Here is a 27,355-nt window from a genome sequence, read left to right as displayed (position 1 = left end):
CATGGTAAAATACTAAGCCACTGCTGATGTCTTTCTGATGTAAAGGCATAATAGATAGGTTTACTTTGAGATAATATTAAGAAAGAATACTGAAGTTATTGAAGTAATTCAAATAAATATGAAGGGTCTTAGCAGTAAAACAGAAATAAAAAGATACTTCTAAAATGTGAAGGAAATGAAAATACACAAACATCATTTGGTCATTCAAAGCATAAGGAAGAAAAATGACATTATGAAGAATCTGAAGACTGGATCCCTGTAAAATCTTAATGCCATTAAAAATGACAAGGCAGCTTTAAAAAGCAAGGATAAAGTTTTCTGGGAAATATTAGAGCTATAAGGGAGCATTAAATGTGCTTCAGTCAACTTGTTTATTCTATTAAGTAAGAAAGAAAGCCAACCATAGCTAGTGGAATACTGGTATATCTTTCCAAAGCTGGTTGACCCAGCTGTTATACCAGTTTATCTCCCTCTGTTGCTGGTGAACATGTCATGTTGCTAGCTCAGCACCTAACCACAGATAACATACAACTTAATGCTATAGAACAAATACAGTGATGACTTATACACATAGCACAATATAACTTTACCTTCGAACAAGAGAAAATTATTAGATATAAATTCCAAGTCAAAAAAAATCTGACAGACTCAGCAATCCAGGTATATATGACATTCTTGCACAATGTTTCTAAAATGGGGCTAGGAGATTGCCAGGATATACATTCTAAGTGGGGCCTATGAATGCGCTGCTCTAGGAGAATTTAAGTCTAGTGTTTAATGTCAATTATTTAAAAAATTGATTTAAAAGTGTAAAATTAGGATAACCTATTTATAATACCAGTATTGTCATGACACTTGAAGGCCTACAATGGTTCTAACTGTAACCAAACTGGTACCAGACAAGATCTCTGTCATTGTTTGGGATTTTATACTTAAATGATATGCTTAATAAGTGAAGGTCAATCTAATGTTTCATTTTAGTTTACCGAGAAAGGCAGCAAGTTAACAGATATCTCAGAATAGTAGCCATGCCAAACTTGCAGTGTGTGTCAAGTCACCCAGTAACAACAATCACCGTTTTACCAAGACTTAACTAGGTGTTCTAAGTACTTTTTATGGATTTTATCAATTAGTTTCCTCAATACTGTTTAAGATGGGTACTATGATCCTAATTTACAGAAAAGAAAATGAAATCTCAGAGAAATTAAATAATTTTCCTAAGGAAATATAGTTAAATAAATCCTGAGGTAGGATTTGAACCCAGGCATTTTGTCCCCCAATAGATTTAGGAGGTACAAGTATTCTGTCACATGGATGAACTGCATAATGCTGGAGTCAGGAGTTTAGAACACTTTAATGTGTATATACATATAGCTAAAATAATTATAACAATATGTAAGTGAACACTGGGCTTCTTAAGAAACTGTTTTACTTTAAAAAGGGTCCATGTATCATTCCTGTTTCAAAAACACTGCTTACACCTGTTAATTCTAACTTCTGGCAGGTGGATCCCTGAGAGTCTGAGACCAGCCTGAGCAAGAAGGGAGACACTGTCTCTACTAAAAATAGAAGAACTAGTTGGGCATTGTGCAGGCATCTGTAGTCCCAATTAACTGGGAGGCTGAGGCAAGAGGATCATTTGAACCTAAGAGTTTGAGGTTGCTCTGAGATATGATGTCACTCATTCTAGCCTGGGCAACGGAGTGAGACACTGTCTACCCCCTCCAAAAAAAAAAAATACTGCTCAGTGACCTAGGGTACCCTAGGTGGCATGTCAGGGGAGTCACATGTAGTCTTGGGATAAAGAATGTTCATTTCCTGAAGCATCAATTTTCCTCAATAGTAAAAAATTAAATTCCTTTTACGTTGGAATATGTATTATGTCCATAATGTAAAATTTGCAAAATGTTCAAAGATAGAAAATGAGCCTCCAAACAAGTCTTACCAAAGTATGGCTAAAAACCTCAAGAAATAGGCTCAGCGCCTATAGCTCAGCCGGCTAAGGCGCCAGCCACGTATACCTAAGGTGGCGGGTTCGAATCCCCAGCCCGGACCCGCCAAACAACAATGATGGCTGCAACCAAAAAATCGCCGGGCGTTGTGGCGGGCGCCTCTGGTCCCAGCTACTTGGGAGGCGGAGGCAGGAGACTCGCTTGAGCCCAGGAGTTGGAGGTTGCTGTGAGCTGTAATGCCACGGCACTCTGCCCAGGGGGACAGCTTGAGGCTCTGTCTCAAAAAAAAAAAAAAAAAAAAAACTCAAGAAATAAATTATTTTTCCTGTCTTTACAGGTGCTCTGGAGAAAAAGTTTGAAAAGCTTTGCTTAGGTCAGAGATTCAGTTCAAATAGGGAAGGAAAATGAAAATATTCAATTATTTTCCTAAAAAAACTATCCCTTGATTAAAGCTACCACTCCATCTTTCTGTTCCTTTTTAATACAGAACTTTTTTCTGTCTGTGGCTAATGTTCTCGCTTCCTAGCCTCAAAATTTCTCTTCAGCAACACCTCCAACTCTAGAATGGCGTTATCAAGGTAACCAATTGACCTTCATGTAACTAAATTCACTGTCAACTCTATGGTTAAAGTCTTCTCTAATCTTTCTTTCACTTTTAAATTTTGGTTTCCAAGACATTATCCTGCTTTTCCTCCTACCTCACCTGTCTTTCCTTCTCTATCTCCTTTGTGGATTTCTCTCCTTTCCTAATATCATAGTCAACCCACTAGTGATTCTTTTCCCTTTTATCTCCAAGAGAATGTATTCCAAGACCATTTACTTCTTTCATCTACACAACTACTATTTTATAGTCAAACCCATCATTCTCTCTCCCCTAATCTACTAAAATAGCTGCCTGTTTCCTCTCCTTCATTTTTTCCCCCATTCCCTGCGTAGTTAACAAAGCAATTATTCAAAAACATAAGTCAGACTAAGTTCCTCCCTGTTTACCATTCACTAATAGCTAAACCTAAATTCCTAATGTTAATTTACCAAATGCTCCATGATCTGTTCCTTGCCCATTTCTCTGATCCCTTCCTATTCCCACATTTTAGCTTTCTATTCTTAAAACACGTCAAGCTTGTTTTCAACTAAAGTCTTCTACATTTGAGTTCATTTTTCTTTAAATTCTGTTGTAATTGTTCAGGGCTGCTCCCTGTCACTCAGATTACAGCTTATACTTGATAAGTTTTTTCTGACCTAATCTCAAAAAAGCAGTTTTTATTACATCCTCTCATGTTAATTCTCTATAAAGTGCATATTATTAGCTGGTACTTTTAGCTTTGTCCAATTATCATTAATTTTGTCCACTAGATTATAAATTTCATTTAATTTACCACTGTATTTTTCAATACCTAAATCAGTACCTGCTATATATAAGAGAGTCTCACTAGATATTTGTTGAATGAGCAAGTGAGTGGACTTTAAACCTATAGAATGTTTATAAACCCGACCCAGACATCCAGTAATTCTAGAGAAATGTCAATTAGTCTCTCCCAGTCCAGACCTAATTACGTATAGAAGGAAAAGATACCTAGAAATAAGTTAATTCCTGGAGGTAAAAGAATTATAAAAATAGGATGAATTAACCAGAAGGTCATTTAGAAACTACTATATCTTTTTAGTGCCTACTAAGCACATTCCAGATATTATCAGAGATGCTAGTTAACTGACAAAAGAGTACCTATCCACAAGAAGCTAAGTTGGTGCCTGGGCAAGTAATAAAAAGTTAATCATCCTACGACTACTACACATATAGTAAATTACTTGTTTGGAAACAAGTATACTAAAGAGGCTAGTAATTAACAGTATCAAACTTGACTAGTTTAAATCTAACTGCTTACCTATTCCAACATTAAAATTTTATGTGCCTAATTCAAATTTTATAAGATTATCCTATTATTTTAATGGAACATTAAGTGTCTGATTATTAAAGACCTAGCCACATTGAAAGAAGTATGTGTACATCTTGCTATATATCAAAAATATGAAATAAAATTAAAGACACAACAGGGAAAATTCAAATATAGAAATAATTCTAAGGTTCTCTTCTGGTAGTGCTGATTTCTGATTTCGTAAGAATAATGCATTTGTTAAGAGTGCCAGTTATCAGGGACTCCAGTATTCTCAACAATTGAGAAGAGGCGATCTCATGGAAAATAAACGAAAGCTAAAAATCCATCTCACATTTGCATTTTTCTTTGAAAAAGTGTACAGCTTTTTGGTCAGATCTGTAAAACAGTAGAATATTTACTTATAAATACTGTGTAACATAGAGGTATTCTTTTGCAATGTGTTTTTAACTTTTAAAAACCTTTGAATAAAAACTCTGAAAAAAAATTGTGGTATTTCAGACACAAGCAATTGTTTCTTTTGCATTAGAACAATGATATATAAAAATGAAATCACAAAATGCACAGGAAACATACCATTCCATAGGCCTGCTGTTGGACCCAGTTGATATAATCATTCCTTATGTCTATCAATTCTTGTACTTCATGTATATAAAACTTATCATACTGTATAATCTGTCCCGTTTTCTCATTTACCTATAAAAAAGTATAATTAACATTAAATTTAGCCAGGTACCTGAGATAGAAATTGAAAAAAATGTTTAAATAGCAAGAAGCTTTAGAGATTTCTTAAATTTTTTTCCTATGAAACATATAATTACTGAGTGCCTACTATATATAAAATGCTCATTAAGAGCTATCAGAGACACAAAGATTTGTAAGATGTGATATCTGCATTCAGTACCCCAAAATCTAGAAAAGAAAAACATAAATGTCTTTATAATAATAACAAGGTATGAGATATGTACCATTAAAGTATACACAGTATATATAAACTAGAAGCTCTAAGGACTTATGGTTGGGGAATGGGACCTAAAAACAGTAATATAGCTAATGCTTATTCAGTGTTATTTTGTGCTGGCATCGCATTAGAATAAACTTTAAGAGTTGATATCTGGGCTCGGCGCCTATGGCTCAAGTGGCTAAGGCGCCAGCCACATACACCTAAGGTGGCGGGTTCGAATCCCCAGCCCGGGCCCGCCAAACAACAATGACAGCTGCAACCAAAAAAATAGCCAGGCGTTGTGGCGGGCGCCTGTGGTCCCAACTACTTGGGAGGCGGAGGCAGGAGACTTGCTTGAGCCCAGGAGTTGGAGATTGCTGTGAGTAATGCCACAGCACTCTACCCAGGGGGACAGCTTGAGGCTCCGTCTCAAAAAAAAAAAAAAAAGAGTTGATATTTGGGTAAGATGTGAAAAATAAATAGGGTGCAAATTACCACTCAAGAGATTAATTACTAATTACAAATGCAAAAACAATTCTTTTTTTTTTTTTTTTTTTTTTTTTGCAGTTTTTGGCTGGGACTGGGTTTGAACCCACCACCTCTGGCATATGGGGTCAGCACCCTACTCCTTTGAGCCATAGGCACCACCCGGGAAATTTTTACTAAGTAGAGCATCATCTTAACTCAGAGATCAACTTAATCATCACTGATACTGTGACAATGAATGATTATGCTCTGGGTCAAATATATATATACCATCTATTAAGCAAAAAAGGTTTAACCTGAATCTAATCAAGTTTAGGGACAGAGGAACAAGTTTGTTTATTTATTTATTTATTTATTTTTAAGACAGAGCCTCAAGCTGTCACCCTGGGTAGTAGCTCACAGGAACCCCTAACTCCTAGGCTCAAGCGATTCTCTTGCCTCCACCTCCCAAGTAGCTGGGACTATAGGCGCCTGCCACACCTGGCTATTTTTTGGTTGCAGCTGTCATTGTTGTTTGGCAGGCCCAGGCTGGATTTGAACCCGCTAGCTCAGGTGTATGTGGCTGGCGCCTTAGCCACTTGAGCCACAGGCGAGGAACAAGTTAAACATCATCGTGAATAAAAAGATCACACAAATCATGATTGTGGAACTTTTGTAAGATTGGCCAGGATTCTGCAAAAAGTCAAGGGTAAAAGGGATAAAAAGGCTGGCGATGTTCTAAATTAAAAGAGACTAGGCTCGGTTCAAGCAGCTAAGGCGCCAGCCACATACACCTGAGCTGGCGGGTTTGAATCCAGCCGAGGCCTGCCAAACAACAATGACGGCTGCAACAAAAAATAGCCAGTCATTGTGGTAGGCGCCTGTAGACCCAGCTACTTGGGGGGCAGGAGAATTGCTTGAGCCCAGGAGTTGGAGGTTGCTGTGAGCTGTGATGCCATACTACTCTACCTAGTGCGACAGCTTGAGGCTCTGTCTCAAACTAAAAAAAAGAGAGAGACTAGAGGAATTATGGTGCTGCACATACAGAATACTCTGTATCAGACTAATCTTCTTGATAATAACAATTATAAACTCTAGACAAAATATTAAAAAAAACAACAACTATACTTTTTTAAAGAAAGGAAGAATATTTGAGATCCACAAATTAACATAAGGGATAAAGACAGAGCTCAGGCAGAAAGCAGAAGAAAGTCTCATCAGAAAGAGAAGCCAGAAGTTAAGAGACTGGGGCTGCCAGACAGAGAAAAAAAATCACAGAAAGGAATCCAGAGGAAATGCCCCCACTCTCTGTGCAAATTCTCCTTACAACTTAGGCTAACTCAAACAATGAGTGTACATAGTGATACTTGGAGGGGAAAAAAAAGAAAAACCAGCAGCTGGGAGTCTAAAAGTTAAAAAAGTAAAAAGGCATGTTTCTTACTGAAGAAAGATTTATTCAAGAAGTCACAACAATTTGAAATAGCAGAGTTTCAAAATACATGAAGGAGAAAGTGACAGAATCACCATCATAGTTAGAGATTTAAACTACTCCCTTGATAACTAACAGAAAAAAATTAAGACAAAAATCAGATAATCAAATAGCTTGAATTCCCAAGATGAACAGATACTTCCAAAAAAAAAAAAGAAAACCCCCAAAATGAGATGCCAGAAATGGCTCACAGATGTCAGAATAACATCCCATTGTCATAGAAGCAAAAGTAAAATTTGAGCTGAAATTTTAAGAAATTACTTGAAGCAGAGTATAGTATAGGGTAGCTTGACAGTGTAGAAACCCTGGGAGTCCCGTAGTTTGCACTCCCTCACATTCTTCCACAGACCTCCACTGGTGCCCATGAAGATAACTGGATACAGGGCAGAAGATCAATGAGAGCCCCTTTCAGTGGTGTAAGGAACTGGCATGCCACTGTAAGAAAGGAACAAAGGCCCAGCGCCCTGCGCAGATCCTCTCCTCACACAAACAAGAGCCTTAAGTCACTGAGGAGGAGGAAGAAAACAAAAGTATTCTTGCTGGGGGAGAGAAAACCTTCAATCCCTTGGAGGAAGGGAGGCAAGGTCCATGCTGGACCCAGAATCTTCTACCTGCAGGACCAGAGGCCCCCCACTGCTAGGGGAGGGAACTCTGAAAAAGTTCCATCCTAAGGTCCAGGCACTAAAATCCACCTAAGACCAAGCTATTCCACAACTCTTTCTATTCTTTTCCCTGTATCAATCTCTAAAGCACTAAGTAACATCCAACAACAATTTGCCACTGACATGGGTGAGTGAGGAGTGGAACAAGGGCACTAACACTGAGGGAAAAACCCTCTGACACCCCTCCCCCAACTTTAGCCCTGACTGAACACAAGACAACATTAGAGGAATTTGAGGCCTGGGGTTCAACAGTAATAGTCACGGAAAATTAAAACTCAATCCCAGCCTAGCTTCTAACTAGACTAATTTAACTTCTCAAGCTAACAGCCAGACAAAAAAAAGGTATACCCATTTACAGGTTTTAAACCAATTTACTTCAGTTTCTACTATTTTTTACTAAAAACAAAAATTATTAAAAAATTAAATGATAAAATAAAATTTAAAAATTAAATCATAAAATTAAATCATAAAAAAATTAAATGAACAAAAGTATCTAGAGACAAAGCAATTAATAAAGTCAGTTGAGGAGATGACCCAAATGTTGGAGCTAGAAACCAGAGCTTTAGGAAACTACTTTAAGTAGTTTAAGTAAAAACACATCAAAATTTGTGGAATGCTAGTAAAGCAGGCCAGAGAAGAAAATCTATATTAGCTCAGCTCCCATAGCACAGTGGTTATGGCGCCAGTCACCAAGGATGGCAGGTTCAAACCCCGCCCAGGGCCAGCTAAACAACTGCAACCAAAAAAATAGCCAGGTGTTGTGGAGGGAGCCTATAGTCCCAGCAACTTGGGAGGCTGAGGCAAGAGAATCACTTAAGCCCAAGAGTTGGAGGTTGCCGTGAGCTGTGACACCATAGCACTCTACTGAGGTCAACATAATAAGATTCTGTCTCAAAAAAAAAAAGAAAGAAAAAGAAAATCTATAGCATTAAATGATTATATTAAGAATAAAGGGTCTAGGCTCGGCACCTATAGCTCAACCGGCTAAGGCGCCAGCCACGTACACCTAAGGTGGAGGGTTCGAATCCCCAGCCCGGACCCGCCAAACAACAATGACGGCTGCAACCAAAAAATAGTTGGGCGTTGTGGCGGGTGCCTGTGGTCCCAGCTACTTGGGAGGCAGAGGCAGGAGACTCGCTTGAGCCCAGGAGTTGGAGGTTGCTGTGAGCTGTAATGCCACAGCACTCTACCCAGGGGGACAGCTTGAGGCTTTGTCTCCAAAAAAAAAAAAAGAATAAAGGGTCTAAAATCAATGAATTAAGCCTCTCCTTAGAAAATCTAGGAAAAGATCAAATTAAGGACAAATCAAGCAGAAGGAAGGCAATAAAGATAAAAATAGAAACAGATGAAAGAGAAAGCAGAAAAAGACTAAAGAAACAAAAGAGTTTTCTGAAAATGTCTAATAAAACTAGTACGATTCCAGACAGGCTGACCAAGAAGAGAAAGCACACAAACTACCACTATCACTAATGAAAGAAAAGACATCATTGCATAGAATTTTACCAAAACTGACAAAAATAAACAGAAAACTTTAAATGTACCATATTTATTTTAAAATTGTAATAGGAAATTAAAAATTTCCCCAAAGAAAACACCAGGGCAAAAATGGTTTCACTGGGTAATTCTATCAAATACTTAAGGAAGAAATAATACCAGTTTTAAACAAACTCAGAAAAACAAATCTTTTCTTAATTCGGTTTATGAACTCAGAATAACCTTAACACCAAAAGCTGACAGTATTAGGAAATGTAAATTACAGATCAATATCCCTCACAAATGCAAGACACAAAACCCTCAATAAGATATAAGCAAATTAAATCTGTATTTATAAAGTATAAGATAATGCCCATGTAAAGTTGATTTCAAGAATGTAAGGTTGGTTTTATATTCAAATACCAACAAACTTCAGCTGGGTGTGGTGGCTCACACCTGTAATCCTAGCACTCTAGAAGGCTGAGACAAGTAGACTACTTGACCTCACAAGTTCAAGACCAGCCTGAGCAAAAAGCAAGATCCTAGTCTCTACTAAAAATATAAAAACTTGAGGCAAGAGGATCACCTGAGCCCTAGAGTTAGAGGTTGCTGTGAGTTACATGGCACTACGGCACTCTATTGAGGGCGACAACTTGAGACATTGTCTCAAAAAAAAAACAAATCACAGTATTTCTAGAAGGAAAAAAAGGCAGGAAAAAATCATTAGTTCATTTCAGCAGGTGCAGAACAAAATACAACATCCACTCATAAAAACACTCTCAGCAAGCCAGGAAGGGAAGGAAACTTCTTTATGCTTTTTTTACAGATAGATAAAACCCATTTACAAAAAACCCTACAGTTAACATCATACTTACTAAAAGTATTGAATACTTCCTTTTTAAAATTAGGAACTAAGCAAAGATGACCACTGTAACCATTTATATTCAACCCTGTTACTAGAATCTTTTGTTAATAATTTATCAAGACCACAGGGCAAATGGTGAATATTTAAAACAACTGAATTTCTCTATACTGAACAAATAATTAGAAAGTAAAAATATAAAAAACATTTAAGAATTTTTTTTTTTTGGAGACAGAGCCTCACTTTGTCACTCCAGTAGAGTGCTATGCTGTCAGAGCTCACAGAAGCCTCAAACTCTTGAGCTCAAGGCTCTTGCCTCAGACTCCTGAGAAGCTGGGACTACAGGTATCTACCACAATGCCCAGCTATTCTTTTTAGAGATGGAGTCTTACTCTTGTTCTTGATTTTGAACTCCTGAGCTCAAGCAATCCTCTCTCTTCAGCTTCCCAGAGGTGTGAGCCACTGTGCCCGGCCTAGGAATATGATTCTTAAATGAGGGACAAAACCTCTGAAAACTACAAAGCACTGCTGAAAAAATAGAGACCCAAATAAATAAAGATATAGATTGGAAAAGAGAATAAGACTTACAATGAGCATAAAAAACAAATTTGACTGGACTCTAATTTTTAAATAAGTAGTAATATAAAAAGTTTGTTATAATTGAGGAAATTTGAGTATTTCCACACTGATAGATAATATTGTAGAACTATAGTTCATTTCTTTAAGAGAAATAATGGTATTGATGCCACGCAGAGAAATGCCTATATTCTTAGGATATTAATGGTAAAGCACTAAAGGGTGATATCTGCATTTTACTTTCAAATAATTGATAAGACAAGTATAAATACAAACAAAGCATATGCAATAACACGTTAATAATTCCTGAGTCTGGAATAAAGGGCATATAGGTATTCACTGTATGTCTTTCAATGTTTCAGTATGTTTTAAGATATGCAAAATAAAAATTGAAGAGGAAAGTAAATGGAAAAGATTGCACAAAAGAAAAAAAAAAGGTTGAGGGAGAACCATTTAGGCGGATAGAACAGCATTAGCTAAAGGAGACAAAATTTAAATATACCTGTCCTAGCTAAACTGCTGGTCCAAAGAGAATGAGAGGCACATGGAACAAAACTGGACTCAGCATACAGCCTGGAACTAAGTTAAGCTAAACCTTGTCTAGGTGAGCCTACCTCAGTCAAGTCTCAGGCTAAACCAAGGCCACTCCAGCAGGAATTAGAATAAATGCTTATTACTATACATACACCAATTAAGTTTTGGCATATTTTGCTGTAGAGCACTACTGTGGTGAGAGCTGATACATGGGGAAATAACTTAAGGTTTTAGAGACAATAGAAGACACAATCAGTGATATTTTACCAAAATTATTCTGTTGGCAAAATGGGGCATAGTGAAGAATAAGAAGAGAGATTACTGGCAGGAAAATGAATCAGGGTATTACTAAAAGATTCAAGGTTTCTAGATAAAAAAGAATGCAAGGCCACGGTGGGTGGATTGCCTAAGCTCAGGAGGAAAAGAATGGCTTATATAATTTCTACATTTTACAAACTTTTGCTCTAAATAGTATACCTAATAGAAAAAGAGAACAAACACATACTTAACACTGTTACTTACCTCCTTCCACAGGAAGTAGGTGGGGAGTGTTAGATTTCATTAAAATGCAGATTTTACCTTAAAATTCATTCAAATTTTATGTTCCAATAATAAAATAATAATAGCTGTCATTATGCAACACCAAGTAGACTACAAGTACATTATCTCATGTAAACAACCATTTGAAATATATACTATTATTATTGTCATCATGCAAATGAGTACAGTAAGGCTCAGAATTTAAGAAAGTTAACCAAGATCACATATTTAAAAGAGCCAGAAATCTGGGTGGCACCTGTGGCTCGGTGGGTAGGGCGCCAGCCCCATATACCAAGGGTGGTGGGTTCGCACTCGGCCCTGGCCAAACTGCAACAAAAACATAGCCAGCTGTTGTGGCAGGTGCCTATAGTCCCAGCTACTTGGGAAGCTGAGGCAAGAGAATCAACTAAGCCCAGAAGTTGGAGGTTGCTGTGAGCTATGACGCCATAGCACTCTACTGAGTGCGATAAAGTAAAACTCTGTCTCTAAAAAAAATAAAAACAAAGAGCCAGAAATCTACTACAGGCCTTTCTAATACACATGCATTCTTAACTCAAAATATGACTCTCTAATTTTACTACTTAAAATATATTCACATGGTTCAGTGCCCCTGGGGTTCCGTGGTTATGGTGCCAGCCACATGCAATGGGGCTGGCAGGTTCGAACCTGACCAAGCCCTGCTAAACAACAATGACAACTACAACAAAAAACAGTCAAGCGTTGTGGTGGGCACCTGCAGTCCCAGTTACTTGGGAGGCTGAGGCAAGAGAATCGCTTAAGCCCAAGAGTTGGAGGTTGCTGTGAGCTGTGACGCAACAGCACTCTACCAAGGGCAACATAATAAGACTCTGTCTCAAAGAAAAAAAAAATGTTCACATAGATGCATACTTGTATACATATAAATGTACATAATATATATTTTAAATACTTATATATATAAGTATTTTTTATGAATATGTTTGAAATGCTCGATCCTGCAGCTTACTCCTGAAGGCACATAGAGTTCAGTTTAAGAAGCACACATTTAAGTCGGGTACAGTAGCTTACGCCTGTAATCTTAGTACTCTGGGAGGCCAAGGCAGGTGGATTACTTGAGTTCAGGAATTTGAGACCACCCTAAGCAAGAGTGAGACCCCTGTCTGTACCAAAAACAGAAAAGGTAGGCAGGCATTATGGCAAGAGCCTATAGTTCCAACTACTTGGGAGGCAAGAAGATCTCTCTAGCCCAAGAGTTTGAGGTTGCTGTGAGCTATGATGTCACGGCACTCTAACCCAGGGCAACAGAATGAAACTCTGTCTCAACAACAACAACAAAAAAGAAACACATTTAATACTGTTTTTATCTTGCCAGTCAAAACTTTTAACCTGTCTTATTATTGACAGAAACACTTCAAGCTTTTTTCACTGTTCTGATTAATTTTTATCTGTGATCCAGGTACTCATTTGGGAGAAACTGACCAAAGTGAAACTGCAATTACTGGCTTTCAAATAATACAACACCACCTAGTTTACAAACACCTAGTTTAGATCAAAGTCTTCCAAGAGCAAGGGGACAACACACTTCAACCTGTGGGCACATGGTAGGAGGATCCCTTGAGCCCAGGAATTCCAGGTTGCACCACTGCACCCCAGCCTAGGCAGTAGAGCAAGACCCATTCTTTTTTTAGTGAAGTAGTTTCCTTCCCTAAAGCAACCAGTGTTTGTAGTTTACATGTCTTGCAGATATGATATATAAAGCTTTTGAGAAGAAATGCTAATACATCTGAATGAACATTAACAATGAAGAAACAAGGTTTGGTCCAAAACCAGATAAATTTCAGTCAAACTTAAACTCAGGGGGAAATTGTGGCTGATACTCAACTTAGCCACAATGATTTAATAACAAAAATCAGTTAACACTAGCTTCTAAAATAGGGAAATTAGACACTGAACAGAAGATAGATCGAAGAGAGTCTTTAAAAATACATGCTCATATGATGACATATTTGAATGACAGATGAGCCATTATTTTCTCCAGGAAAAACCTTCAGAGTTTATGTGCCCTCCCATGTGCTGTCATAACATCCTGCATTTTCCCTAATCTAGTACTTACCATGGTATATCATAAATAGTACTTATTATATGTATACAACCCTTTTACATTGTAAGCTTAAAAGGGGCAGAAATCACATCTTTTCCTTATCCCTGCATCCCTAATATCTAATATAATGATAAGCATATAGTAGGCACTCAATAAATACTTGCAAAAAAATCACGATAGAAATTTAAAAATAACCTCTACATTCAGTATTATTGCCTAAAATGTACAAAAGAAAATCTATGTAAGTTTGATCATAACACTTTTACTTCACATTTTAATTACAGTTTAGTATTCTAGTTTATAAACCTTGGTTTGGAGTGGTAATGGTATGTCTCATCCACTTAGTTCATTTAAGGTTTCCTTGTAAAAAAGTTTGAAAATCACTGATTCAAAAGCTTAGCACATTATGTAGCGACTACATTAGACTTTTCTTTTGGCATACCAGCATCTCTACAATATACTGTGTGGAAACTCAGCAACTACTAAATAACCCAATTACTTGTCAATAATCTCATTTATCTGATCATCCATTCCTGACAGCAGGTACCAAGGTATTTTTCTTATGATGCCATTTGGAGTACTGGAAATGATTTTTAATTCAAAGATTTTCCAAAGGACATGACATATGGGAGGAACAAGTGCATCCATATATCCTGAAATAAACAGGAGACACAAAGTCCAGTTCTCTAGTTCCTAAGCCAGTTTAAGAAGGAAACTATTTGAGGAAACCTCCCCTAATGCTTAGCCATGGTACAGAGAAAAGGAATATAGACAGTTGTCAGATACAGGTGTCTTTGAAAAAACAAGTTTGATAAATAATTTGGTTTCTCTATAAAGATGAAAATAAATCATCCTTCACAGCTAACATCCCTGGTTATTTATGGCACAGTATAACAAAGTGAAGTTTTCTCCAAAGTACAGTACAGAAGAAAGATAAATGACTGCCCTAAAGACTCCCAAAAAAAAAATCTTAAGAAACTCGTATCAGTATCATCCCGCTTTTGACTATATAACTACTTCAAACAAGAACACATTTTCCTCTTTACTCACTAAATCAAGTCAAAATAGTGGTTTACCATCCAAATGGTGGTGATGAAAAATGGCAATATTACTGCCTTAAAAATGTATTAACAACTTACCTATGTTGTATAATTTAAACAATACATCAGCCCTGGAATACTATTGGAGCTAATATTTTAATCCAAATTTTAAAGATAATTATACATTTGCATATGTAATAAAGAGAAAGACTTGTTCAAAATCACACTGGTAGGAAGCAGCACAGAAGGGATTAGAAATTGCTTCCTAGTCCAGGGATCTAAAGTATGAACTTCTAGATCTAGGAGCATAAAATAAAACGAACCCTCTTCTAAATACACTGTGTTACTATATCTGCTAATATAGAAGACCATTAGCAACAGCAAAGACTATGAAAGTTGACTTGGCTTTGTGTTTCAACTCTACTACTTACTGATTCCTGGCCTTTGACATTGAGATTCATTTTTCCAGTCTATAAAAAGGTGCAAAATATCAACTACATAACAGAGTTTTGGAAAGTTAAATGAGTAATATATCTGAAGATCTCACATGAATTACATAGAAAGGAGGCTTTAAGCCTAGCCATTGTTAGCAAGTAGTAAATGTTACATTATTTTCCTTCCCCTTCAACTAACAAGTTAGGATCCTAAAATCTAGAATGACTCCATCAAAAAAGTCTCTGGACATGAAACCCTAATAAAGTTCTTCCTTAGTAGAGACTGAGGTTTCTAAGTTAGGCATATACCTCAATCTGCACAAATTTAAATTATCCCCCCAAGTCCTGACTATAGTTATGAAAGAGAAAATATTTAATTTCCTCCCTTTCTCCTCCTTTTTCTTGAAGTAAAATACACAGCTAAGGAAAAAGGGCATTTTTAAAGGGAAAATAAAAGCAAGCAGATAATGAAGGCAGAAAGAGTAAATAATCATTTGGGAATAGGGTCCAGCGAAAAGAGATGGCTTGCCAAAGTAGTAGGAAGAAGTCCAGAGGTAAGAAAAAAATATCTAATTTATCTCTTGAATCCTAGGCAAAAGGTACACAGAAAGGTAGAGATCCATACATAAAGTTAGCTGATTTTCTCAATAGCTTACTGCAGATCTAGATACTGATATGCTAAAAGAAAGCCCTAAAATGACTTGTTTCCCTAGGAAAAAAAATGGCTATCATTTTTCTAGGAATTGTGGACATACTAAATAGAAATTTAAAAAGCCCAGGAAATTAAGAAGTTGAGAAAAATACCCAGGAGGTTCACTTAAAAAATAAAATGTATGATCCATGAGGGTTTTTTCTTACAGAAGAAATAAAAGTGATATCTCCTTTATCCCTTTATTATTTACCTTAGTACCAGGCAAGAAGGTCTGAAAATGCAAAGAAGCTATTAAGGAGAAGAAAAAGATTAAAGGTTCATGTGGCTTTTTCATTCTCTCTATAGGCCAGAAACACATGCTTCTCCCTTAGGTCATGTCTCATCTAAATAGCAATCAAGAATACCGAATGGCATAATAAGAGATATACCTACCAACTCTCAGGGATGACTCAAATCCATCTTCAATCAAACAGCTGAAACTCTACTTCTTCATATTAACTCTGAACTGCTAGAAGTGTAAAGGGTGCTATTTCTTACACTGGGAAAGACAGGAAAGAATAGGCAAATTAATGGCTTACATATGGCTTGAATTTTAAATTAGTCATTTGTTTCAAATGAAACTTTCTACTTTAATTGAGGCCACTAATACCCAACAGCAAAAGAATAGGAGTTTATAATTACAACTAGTTTCCAGTCTCTTTCATATGATAACCACCTATAACTAATAACAACAAAAAGTATTATGTAAACTAACAAATTATGTTTCTCACAAGAAAATATAAGAATTCAAATTCTTTGGTAATATAATTGTTCTTCCCACCTATAGAAAAGTTATCTACATATAAATGCTTAGAAAAATCAAGTAAGACCAAAACTCCAAAGTATGGGCAAATTACTTTAAAGGAAATTATAATAACTTGTCCACATTTCTATAATAACTCTTATGCCAATCTCAATCTCTAATACATTAATATTAAAATGAACATTATTGATCTGTTAGTAGGAATGGGGAAAAAGAAAATAAACAAACTATTGGACATACCCTATGTAATATTTCTAAAACCTTTAATGCAGTATGAAGAAAATTGTTGAAAATTCTTCTTTCAGAAGGGGGAATGCCGATCTTGTAGAGTTTCAAAAGATGTACCACAACTTCCTTAAAAAGTTCTACTATCTTGAGGAAGAGTGGAGGTTCAAGTACTGACCACCAGTTTTCTGTTATTAAAGGGTGAAGATGCAAATAAAATGAATTTTTTTTTTAAAAATCACAATTTTCAAAATCATACTGATTTTTCTTCTAAAGCAGCGGTTCTTAACCCTTTGAAAAATCCCAGAAAGATGAATACAACACAATATTTTATGTCACATTTCTAGGGCTCAAAGACTCTTCCAACCCTTGTCCTAAAAACTCTCAAAAACAAAGAATGACCTATTGAATTTACATTCTTGGTTTTCTATATTATATTAAAAATTCACCATTATACCTAATACTAAAACCAGTTATTAAAAAATGTTTTAGAAATTAGAATTTTTAATTTTTAAACAAATCATACTTTAAAGTTGTATTGCTCTAATATTTAAGGATTTTTTCCAAGTTTTATCATTGAATTTGATGTATGTTTGAAATACTGTGAACCACCCACCCTTAAAAAGTAAGCTTCAAGCACAGAAGCTAAACAATGTAAAGTATAACATATCTGTCCTTCCCCATATTCACTATTTGTTACTAACTGCAAACACTATACTGCTATGAAGCAGGCAGAAGAATACAAAAACATCTATCAAGAGGGAACCAATACTCATGTGAGTCCCTGCGTCACGATTCCATTACTGGCTACTTCCCTAAGATTTCAGCATTCTACTTCTTGCTGTTGCTTCCTCCACTCGCCCTCAGTCTTAAATTTCTTGTACTGATTTTTCTTTTTGGCCAGGGCCAGGTTTTGGCCCTCCGGTACATGGGGCTGGCACCCTACTCCTTGAGCCACAGGCACCGCCCTTCTTGTACTGCTTTTATAACTTTTCTGTATCTCAGCCCCACATATCCAAGTAGCAAACTATAGAGATGAAATCCATACAATTAAAAAAATTAAAGTGGAAAAAGTTTAGGCCAAAAAACTAGAGCAACAGAGATAGAACTGCAAGATCAGATGATAGTAAAATCTCATCTATTAGCAAAGAAATAAAATGAACATTGGGAAATCAGCAAGTAAAGGAAACACACAGCAAAGGGTTGACACAAGGTTAAATGAAGTCTTAAAACCAATGTCTGCTCAGTTTTCATCGTTCTTCCCCCTTTAATAGGAGGATTATCCTGAAGGTAATGACAAGGAAGAATACCTAACATTTTTTATCTTCCCACATATTGCTCAATTAAACCTCTGTATCTAATATGCCTTGCCTTTAAAAACTCCAACAACTAGAATCAATTAACTAGACAAAAGCAACAATAACAGTTTTATTTTTCACAAAGACAATGTCAAATAAGCAGGACAGCAAAATTTCAAATAGCAAAAAAATAAGGACTTATGAACATTTTCATTTAAAAAGAAAAGGTTTCAAAAGAAAATATTAAAATTCTTACCAAGTACTTTCAGCGGTGCCTTTTCTAGGTTCACAAGAGCTGTACCAAAGGGAATTGCTATTGTTGTGAAATTGTTGGAATCACTCATCAGGGGACATTCTGGTAGAGTAAGATAAAACCTCAATGCTTCAACATCAGGTAAGGAGCTAGTCAGTTTAGGAATAAGATTCTTTTCCAAACTAGCTGCCACCTATATTTTGACAAAAAGTAAAACCTACTTCATTTAAAATGAATGTACTTTCAAAAAAAAAGAGAGAGAGAGAAAAAGAAAAGAAAAAGAAACTTATACTACAGTGAACATGAAATGACAAAGAAAGAGGGGGGAAAAAGACAATCTCTTATAATGAATGTATTTTGAAGCACAATGAAAATTAATGCCTAAGTATTGCTAAAAGAATTCAAAAAGTCTTCATTGCAAGTCCTAATTCAAACTCTCCACCTCTCTAAGCTGACTTAACCCAGATGGTAATGTTAAGTAATTCAGGGTCTGCTATAAACATCTGAAATGACTTACAAACCTTTGATATCTAAATTACAAATGCTTTAAAATAAAACCTATTTTAACACTTTTTTATACAACTAACAAAAGTGCATCATAATGAAAAGTCTGTGAAACTGCAAAATTAAGCTATAAACATATTTTAACATTTAACAAAAAACTGAACAGATACTAATGTAAATATAGAATACTTTAAAAACAAACCTGCTGAGATATCTGTGGATGATCAGGTTGTATAAGTTTGTGAAATAAAAGTCTAGCAGTATTCATATCAACCCCTGAAAATTTGGTGCCTGTTCTATAGTGATCATCATTGCTTTAGGAAAAAAAAAAAGAAAAAAAATTTTAATTATTTCATTTCTTTTTTAAAATAGTATTAAACATTTCAGTATATCAAGGAATTGCCACTTACCTAACAGCTAGAAAACTTCCATTTAGGCAACCGGAAGAAGAAAATGTTCCATCTATCTCACTAAAAAAGAAATTTAAAAATTTCTTAAATCATAACCTGAGTGGTTTAACTGTTCACTTTTTAATAAAAATTAGAATAAGTATTTAATGTAATTTTTACACTATAGCATTCCTCCAACACATGATTAGAATAAATCAGAAGTATTTAAATAATTTAAGATTGATTAAATAGCACTTGATGACAAAGTAATATTTCTTAAATATTACATTCATCCTCTGATTTACTAAATGAATGTGACCTCCTTAAAAAAATTCTAACATAATCACGTACATTTAATTTTTTAAATTCCACATGGTAATGAGCCTAATCTAGGATGTTATTTTATGAAATTTCAGAAAAGTTTTAGTTTGGGAAAATAATACAAAACTGCTTATCAAATACAACTCCTTATACCAAATACTAACACTGAAAAATAAAAAAATCAACAAACAAAATCCTAAGTACTGGACAAGTTAGTCTATAAGCAAAATATTTAAGAAAGAAATAATAGTCAAAGCTTCTAGAGGACATAAAAGTTAAAATAGTGACCAATATGAAACCCTCCAAAACACATTTCAAACCCAACATTCAAATGGCTATATTTAAAACTTTGTTATCATTTAACGTATCTTTATTATATGAACTGGCTTATGCAAATTTAAATAAGATCTTTAAAAATATTAATTATTATAGAAATTCTATACATTTCAATATTTTATATATAAACCTTTCAGTGAATGATATTCAATGAAATATATATTTGAATGAAAACTTTCAACTAAAGATTGTTTATCATGGGATTGAGAAGCTATATTTGTCTTTGTGTTGGTAAAAAAATTTTTTTTACTTGGCTATCTCCACAGGAAACCTTCCAGAAGGGTAGCTCAGCCATTTTTGAATAAGAGCTTCATTCACTGTCCAGATCTGCCTTGAAGGATCAGGATATCGAAAGTCATCTGGTGGCCCACAGTTCTAAATTTTAAAATACAGACATTAGTCAGAAGGAAGATAAATATGTAACTCAAAACCAAGAATCCCCATATGTGTTTATTTTTTGTTTTGTTTTGTTTTCACACAAACCTTGGCCAGGGCCAGGTTTGAACCCGTTACCTCTGGTCTATGAGGCTGGCACCCCACTCTTTGAGCCACAGGCACCACCCTATGTGTTTGTTTTTTTAAACAGAAGTAAATCTCTATTAAACATCTCAAACAAAAACTTACCAATAGTTCAGGTAAAATTTGTTTGTAGACTGGAAGGAGAAAAAAACTAAGGCAATTACTTTATAACATATAAAGAACATTAGGGTGGCGCCTGTGGCTCAGGAAGGCGCCAGCCTCATATACCAAGGGTGGTAGGTTCAAACTCAGTCCCAAACAGCAACAAGAACATTAATATGGGTTCTAAAAATTACTCAAGGCTGGGTGCAGTGGCTCAGGCCAATAATCCCAGCACTCTGGGAGGTCCAGGTGGGAGGACAGCTTGAAATCAAGAGTTCAAGACCAGCTTAGGTTACACAGCAAGACTCCCAAATTACAGGATGTAGTAGTACATGCCTGTAGTCCTAGCTACTTAGAAGGGTAAGAAAGGAGGATCACCATAGTGAGCTATGATCTTATCGCTGCACTCAAGCCTGGATGATAAAGAGAGATCCCACCTTAAAAACATAAATAAAATAAATAAAAATAAAAATTCCTCAAAATTATAGGAGCTAAGTATTTATTTACGTGACTGTACTATATTACCTGGGGACTAGAGTAATGTGAAAAGCTTTGATCTCCCCCAGAGAAAATTCTTTTTACACAGAAATATTCTTCAGAATCTGTAATAAAAGTAAAATGTAAAAAAATTAAAATACAAGACTTATAATCATAACTGTTATCTGCTTTTGACCCCTTCCCCTTGATGGACTAATTCTTGACCTTGTATTATTTTTGACCATGGCTGCTAAAGAGAATTACAAATTCTTTTCAAGGGAAAGACCACATCTTAATTCCCTTGATAGTTCCCTACTACCAACCACAATGTTTTATTTGTAAAAGAACTCAGTAAATATTTGTCAATATGAATATACAATATAAATATTATCTAGCTTAGAACATACCAATAATAAGAGCTTAAGAGTTCATAACATTAATATAATCAAATTTTCCATAAGTCATAAGAATGCTCTACAGCTAAAACAACCTTTTAGAACAGATTTAAAGGGTAAATCTGTATCCAATAAGGGAATCACTCAACTGAAATCTTTTTTCTACATATTCTCACAAGTCAAAATGAAACCAAAAGATTTAGCAAAATGCTATTCATTTATTTCTAAAATATGACTTTTCCCTCTATAAATAATTCCCCAGAAGATGGATTACTAACCTACAGTCCACAAACCCATTTCTAGAAAATATGAGTTAGGTACTAAAAGTTAGTTTCCTTCATTTCCTATTAATTACTACTCTGAAAAGTTTTCAGAAATCTAACAAGTCACTACTGTACAGCTTTGTGTTTCCTGTTTAGGTTTCTCCTAACATCTACTTGGTTTTCTGTATGTCCTATAAATTTGTATTTGAATCTAGACAGGCTTCAATCACGGTCTGATTTTTTTTTTCCAGAAAAATTACTACTACATGGGGCAAGGGGCATTCTTCCATCTAGAAACACAATTTCTTAGAGAAGAATTTTAGGTGAGCTCCTTTTTATGAAGCTAGCAAGTACTGATTTTAAATGCCTACACAATTAACTCACTGTGAGTTGAAAGTAGTGATATGTTAGCATTACTTCCTCATCTTACAGCTGGACCATTAGCTTCCCCCCAAAGTTGCATAGTTACCCCATACAGGAAAGGACTAATGTTTGATTTTTTGCATTTATTTACTATTCTCCTGCTAATGTGCATTTCTTTTATACCAAAGAGGGAAATAATCTTTGCATGTTTCTTAGAAATATCAATTTCCTCTTTGGGAAATTTCTAATAATATCCTTTATTAGGTATCTTGTATTTGTCTTATTTGTCTGCTAGATATATTACTATTTTTTTTCATCAATATGTATGATCATTCTTGATATTCAGGATACTAACTTTAGGTTGTAATTGCTACAAGTATTTTTTCCAAGTAATTATTTGCTTAATTTTGACACACAGAACATTTACAACTCCATTTAATCAAATATACTAATTTTTTATGATACTTTTCATTGCATTTATGATGAGAAAGGATTTTTCTAACCTCAAATCACAAAATTCCTTAAGAACATTTTACTCTTTAATTCATGTAAAATTTACTTTAATGTACACTCTGGGGTTAGGTTCTAAACTTTCCTTTTTATCTCCAATTTTTGTGTGGTAAGTCAGTCTTCCCCTTCTCTTCAGATTAGCCATGCCATGTTTTAATGTCTATGAAAAGGCACTACCTCTTCCACTTATAAAACACATTCTAAACAATTTTGGTACTCTTTCTCTATCCCAAAGTGTTCAAAAAAACCTCAACATTTAATAACAGCCACTACCAAGGAAGTGAAGTTTGAACTTGAAACAAAACCTACATAAGGAATTCTCTCTACCCCAAAATTTCCACTAAATTATAGTGGTCTGAATGCCCATGTATATATCAATAAAGTGAATGTCTATGTCTATACAGTTTTATAGCATATGATATCTTATCTAGGAGGGCTAATTCACTTTCTTATTCTTTTTTTCTGTCTCACTCCACTGCCCTTGGTAGAGTACTATGGCATCACAGCTCACAGCAACCTCCAGCTCTTAGGCTTAGGAAATTCTCTTGCCTCAGTCTCCCAAGTAGCTAGGACTACAGGCGCCCGCCACAACACCCAGCGATTTTTTGTTGCAGTTTGGCTGGGGGTGGGTTTGAACCCACCACCCTTGGTATACAAGGCCGGCGCCCACACTTTCTTATTCTTTTATAAAATATATTATCAAGGAAATGAGAAGTCCTTGACGACAGACGACCCCCCTCCCATAAAATACAGAATTCTGATTAGGGCAATATTTAGAAATGTCTCCACCTTTCACTGTCTTTGAACTATTTATACTTCTGTAAATTCTACTTAAGATCAATACAGTGACAGAGATACAACTATGTATGTTACTTTTTTACAAGCAAAAAGAATAGTCTGAATGGTCTCTGAATCCCTTTCCATTCTTAAGATTTACTCAGGACCCCAATGTACTTCTGTCTATGTGGGTTAAAATCATTAATCCTCAATGTATTAAAACTTAAAATTGGCTCGGCGCCTATAGCTCAACTGGCTAAGGCGCCAGCCATGTACACCTAAGGTGGCGGGTTCGAATCCCCAGCCCGGACCGCCAAACAACAATGACGGCTGCAACCAAAAAATAGCCGGGCGTTGTGGCGGGCGCCTGTAGTCCCAGCTACTTGGGAGGTGGAGGCAGGAGACTCGCTTGAGCCCAGGAGTTGGAGGTTGCTGTGAGCTGTAATGCCACGGCACTCTGCCCAGGGGGACAGCTTGAGGCTCTGTCTCAAAAAAAAAAAAAAAAACTTAAAATTAAGAAATTAAAAAAATCCACCCATTTATTTGAAGATGAGTAATGAGTGCACATATTAACATAGAAGACATCTTAATATTAATATGAAAATAATTTCACCTCATGAATTCTCTGAGACAGAACCACTGTCCTCAGGGAAAGTATCAGTTTTTTCCAAAATACAAAAGAGCATAGCTACCAGCTGTAACTTAGAAAATAAATTTTATTTACCTTAGTTTATACCTGACTCTGAAAGAAGCTATGAAATGTTAAAAATCTTTTTTTTTTTTTGAGACAGAGCCTCAAGCTGTCCCCCTGGGTAGAGTGCTGTGGCATCATAGCTCACAGTAACCTCCAACTCCTGGGCTCAAGTGAGTCTCCTGCCTCAGCCTCCCAAGTAGCTGGGACCACAGGCACCTGCCACAATGGCCAGCTATTTTTTGGTTGCAGCCATCATTGTTTGGCGGGCCCGGGCTGGATTGAAGCCCACTACCTTAGGTGTATGTGGCTGGTGCCTTAGCCACTTCAGCCACAGGCACTGATCCAAATGTTAAAAATCTTAACAAAGTTCACATAATTTAAGGGCCTGCTCCTTTGTAGTTTACTGATAAATGCCAACAATATAAAATGCTATTATTTTTTCTGTAACCAGCTAGTTAGCAAATATTTTGTCTTACTAGAGTAATTTTTAAATGCTTTATGTTGACTTTATTGCCTTTGATCATTTAGGAGAATAAAAAGAACAACAAAGTTTACTCACTTATGAAAGAGTTAAAGTTATTATCTTCATTTTTCAAACTTTTTTAGCACTTTAGCAAATTATTTCTCAAAAATCCATGATTAATATCTTAGTAAAGTATCCAAATTCTCTCTTATACTTATTTTGACCTTCCTATACTGGGCTGAATTGTATACCCCACAAAATTCATGTTTGAAGCTCTAACTCCCAGTATCTTGAGAAATGTGACTGTATTGGGGGACATAAGGTCTTTAAAGAGCTAAATATTAAAATGAGGCCATTAAGGTGGGACCCTTAATCCAATATGACTGGTGCCCTTATAAAAAGAGAAAGAAATACACTTAGCTGTCTGTATTTGCAGGTTCCACACCTACAGATTCAACCAACCATGGATGGAAAATATTAAAAAGAGATTAGGCCAGGCACTGTGGCTCACACCTGTAATCCTAACACTCTGGGAGGCTAACGTGGGTGGATTGCTTGAGCTCACAAGTTTGAGATTGGCCTGAGCAAGAATGAGACACTGTCTCTACTAAAAATAGAAAAACTAGCCAGGCATCGTGGTGGGCACCTGTAGTCCCAGCTACTTGGGAAGCTGAGGCAAAAAGATCACTTGAGCCTAAGAGTTTGAGATTGCTGTGAGCTATGAAGCCACAGCACTCTACCCAGGGTGACAAGACTGTATCTCAAAAACAAAGGAAATAAGAAAAAATTAAAAACAACACAATAAAAAAGTATAATGATCATACGCATATTATTTACATTGTACTAGGTATCCAAGGTAATCCAGATAAGATTTACGACATATGGGAGGATACACACAGGTTATATGCAAATACTATACCATTTTATAGAAAGGACTTGAGGATCGTGGAGTTTGGTGTCCATGTAAGGGTCCTGCTGATCCCCCATGGATACCAAGGGACAGATGTGTCTGAGATGTACATACACACATGCAAAGAAAAGGCCATGAGAGGAGACAGTGGAAAGGCAGCCATCTGTAAGCCAAAGAGAGAGGCCTCAAAAGACACCTGACCTCAGACCTACAGACACTTTCATCAGAGATTTCAAGTCTCCAGAACTGTGAGAAAACTAATTTCTGTGGTTATACTGCTCAATCTCTTGTTATTTTGATCTAGCAAACTAACATACTTCCCAAAATTGAATTCTGAATATTGAAAAAAATAAAACTTCCAAGATATCTTTTATACCTAACAATCTATTTGAGATTTCTCAGAGGCATCTTAGAAAATCATAAAGATTTGTTCTTTCAACATATAAAAAGAAATGCCAAAAATAATTTTGCTTCTTTGATGTTTCAACCCCCCCCCACCCCACCCCCGGTTTTTGGCCATGGCTGGGTTTGAACCTGCCACCTCTGGTATATGGGGCCGGCCAGCGCCCTACTCCTTTGAGCCACAGGCACCACCCTTGATGTTTTACTATTCAAAGAGCTGCAAAGAAAGAGTTGTCAGATCAGAAAAGATGTTTAGCCTTCCCTAGGTTAAATCTCTATGATAAAATAATTAATATAAATATTCAAAAATTTGTTTGAATATAAGAATTACCAAAATCTTTCAAAATAGGTTTAATCATCTTCAGAAACATTTGCTTAAAAATAGTTTGTAATTATGTGTTTTGCACACCACAGAAACACTGTCAGTAGTTTTATTCTTTTTATGAACCTTCATTACATTACACCACAGTAATGCTAGCCAGTCATTTTAAACCTCTGTTATCCTGTTATCTATTAGTTTCTGTTTATTCTGATGCTTTCCTGAAGACTCTCCTATAGGCTACAGGCCAGAGTTTGTGTTTTTAACAGAAGGTAAGTCTATTAGCCCTGTGAAAAGGATTATATAAGGAACTTGAAACAATCTATACATAGTATATGAAAGAAGACACTTGGGTACAGGCTTCTGAGGAGACACTCTTAAATAATTGTCAAAACACAGCAGTGAGCTTCTTACACTCTTTTTGTTAGATGAGATACAGTTCTATGAAACTGCTAACCCAAGATCCAGTAGAATAAGAGGTCATTACATAAGAATGAATGAACGAATGAAAAAAATTATTATGTTATCTGTCTGGAATAATGTTTTGCTGTTTTAATGTTCTGGTTTTTTGGATATTTAAAGGGGTTGTTTCTTCTTTCTAAAATTAAAAATAATTTTGCAAACTCTGCTTTGGTAAACTAAAGAGAAATATTTAAAAATGATAACTGATTCTCATTGATACCCATAATTCAATGGGAATTCAAATTCTTAGTAAATTTCCCTTCTTTTAGTATTAATAGTGATAGTTATTTGCATATTTCAATAAGAATCTGTTCCCTTTCTTAACTAGAATATAACTGAACCAATCAGTTATACAACAAAAGACTTAAATGTCATATTTGAGAATTCAATCAGATACAAGTCATTTTAAAGAACAAAGTTTGCCTGTACTTATGGAGGTGATGCCTACAATACCCTCTGTGCAGCAAAGGTTTAGCTCATCAGGTTTTCAGTGTTAAATGGGTTGAATTGAGTCTCCCCAAAATTAATATGTTAAAATCCTAATCCCCTTGACCTCAGAATATACCTTATTTGGAAATAAGGTCACTGCAGATAAAATTAGTTAAGTGAAGGTCATAATGGAGTAGGGTGGGCCCCTAACGCACTGACTGTGTCCTTATAATAAGAAGAAATTTAAACAACAGACACATAAACATGCACAAAAGATGAGGCACGGTAGCTCATGTCTGTAATCCTCGTACTCTGAGAGGCCAAGGCAGGTGGACAGCCTGAGCTCAAAGAGTTTGAGATGTGGCTCAGCACTGTAGCACAGTGGTTATGGCGCCAGCCACACACAATGGGGCTGGCGGGTTGGAACTTGGCCCGGCCCTGCTAAACAACAACAACTACAACAACAAAATAGCCCGAGGGTTGTGGCAGGCGCCTGTAGTCCCAGCTACTTGGGAGGCTGAGGCAGGAGAATTGCTTAAGCCCAAGAG

The 27,355-nt window shown here is 36.0% G+C and overlaps 1 protein-coding gene across 8 annotated transcripts in view; it reads right to left on the bottom strand.

Moving 5' to 3' along the window:
• The window catches only part of HERC4 (HECT and RLD domain containing E3 ubiquitin protein ligase 4), a 153,577-nt gene that overhangs the window by 55,090 nt on the left and 71,132 nt on the right, over positions 1-27,355 (bottom strand). For all 8 annotated transcript variants that reach the window (XM_023509507.1, XM_012801419.2, XM_023509509.1 and 5 more), the window contains 7 exons: positions 20,869-20,945; positions 19,973-20,097; positions 19,087-19,146; positions 18,879-18,990; positions 18,176-18,365; positions 16,637-16,809; positions 4,421-4,540 (listed from right to left, as the gene is read on the bottom strand). In XM_023509507.1, coding sequence (XP_023365275.1) covers positions 4,421-4,540; positions 16,637-16,809; positions 18,176-18,365; positions 18,879-18,990; positions 19,087-19,146; positions 19,973-20,097; positions 20,869-20,945 — 857 coding nt within the window. The remainder of the gene's footprint in view (positions 1-4,420; positions 4,541-16,636; positions 16,810-18,175; positions 18,366-18,878; positions 18,991-19,086; positions 19,147-19,972; positions 20,098-20,868; positions 20,946-27,355) is intronic.

The sequence above is a fragment of the Otolemur garnettii genome, unplaced genomic scaffold (genome assembly GCF_000181295.1).
Source record: "Otolemur garnettii isolate 467f Iridium unplaced genomic scaffold, OtoGar3 scaffold00008, whole genome shotgun sequence".
NCBI classification, from domain to species: domain Eukaryota; kingdom Metazoa; phylum Chordata; class Mammalia; order Primates; family Galagidae; genus Otolemur; species Otolemur garnettii.
The sequence above is the reverse complement of the archived record's forward strand: the minus strand, read 5'-3'. Positions and strand labels throughout refer to the sequence as shown.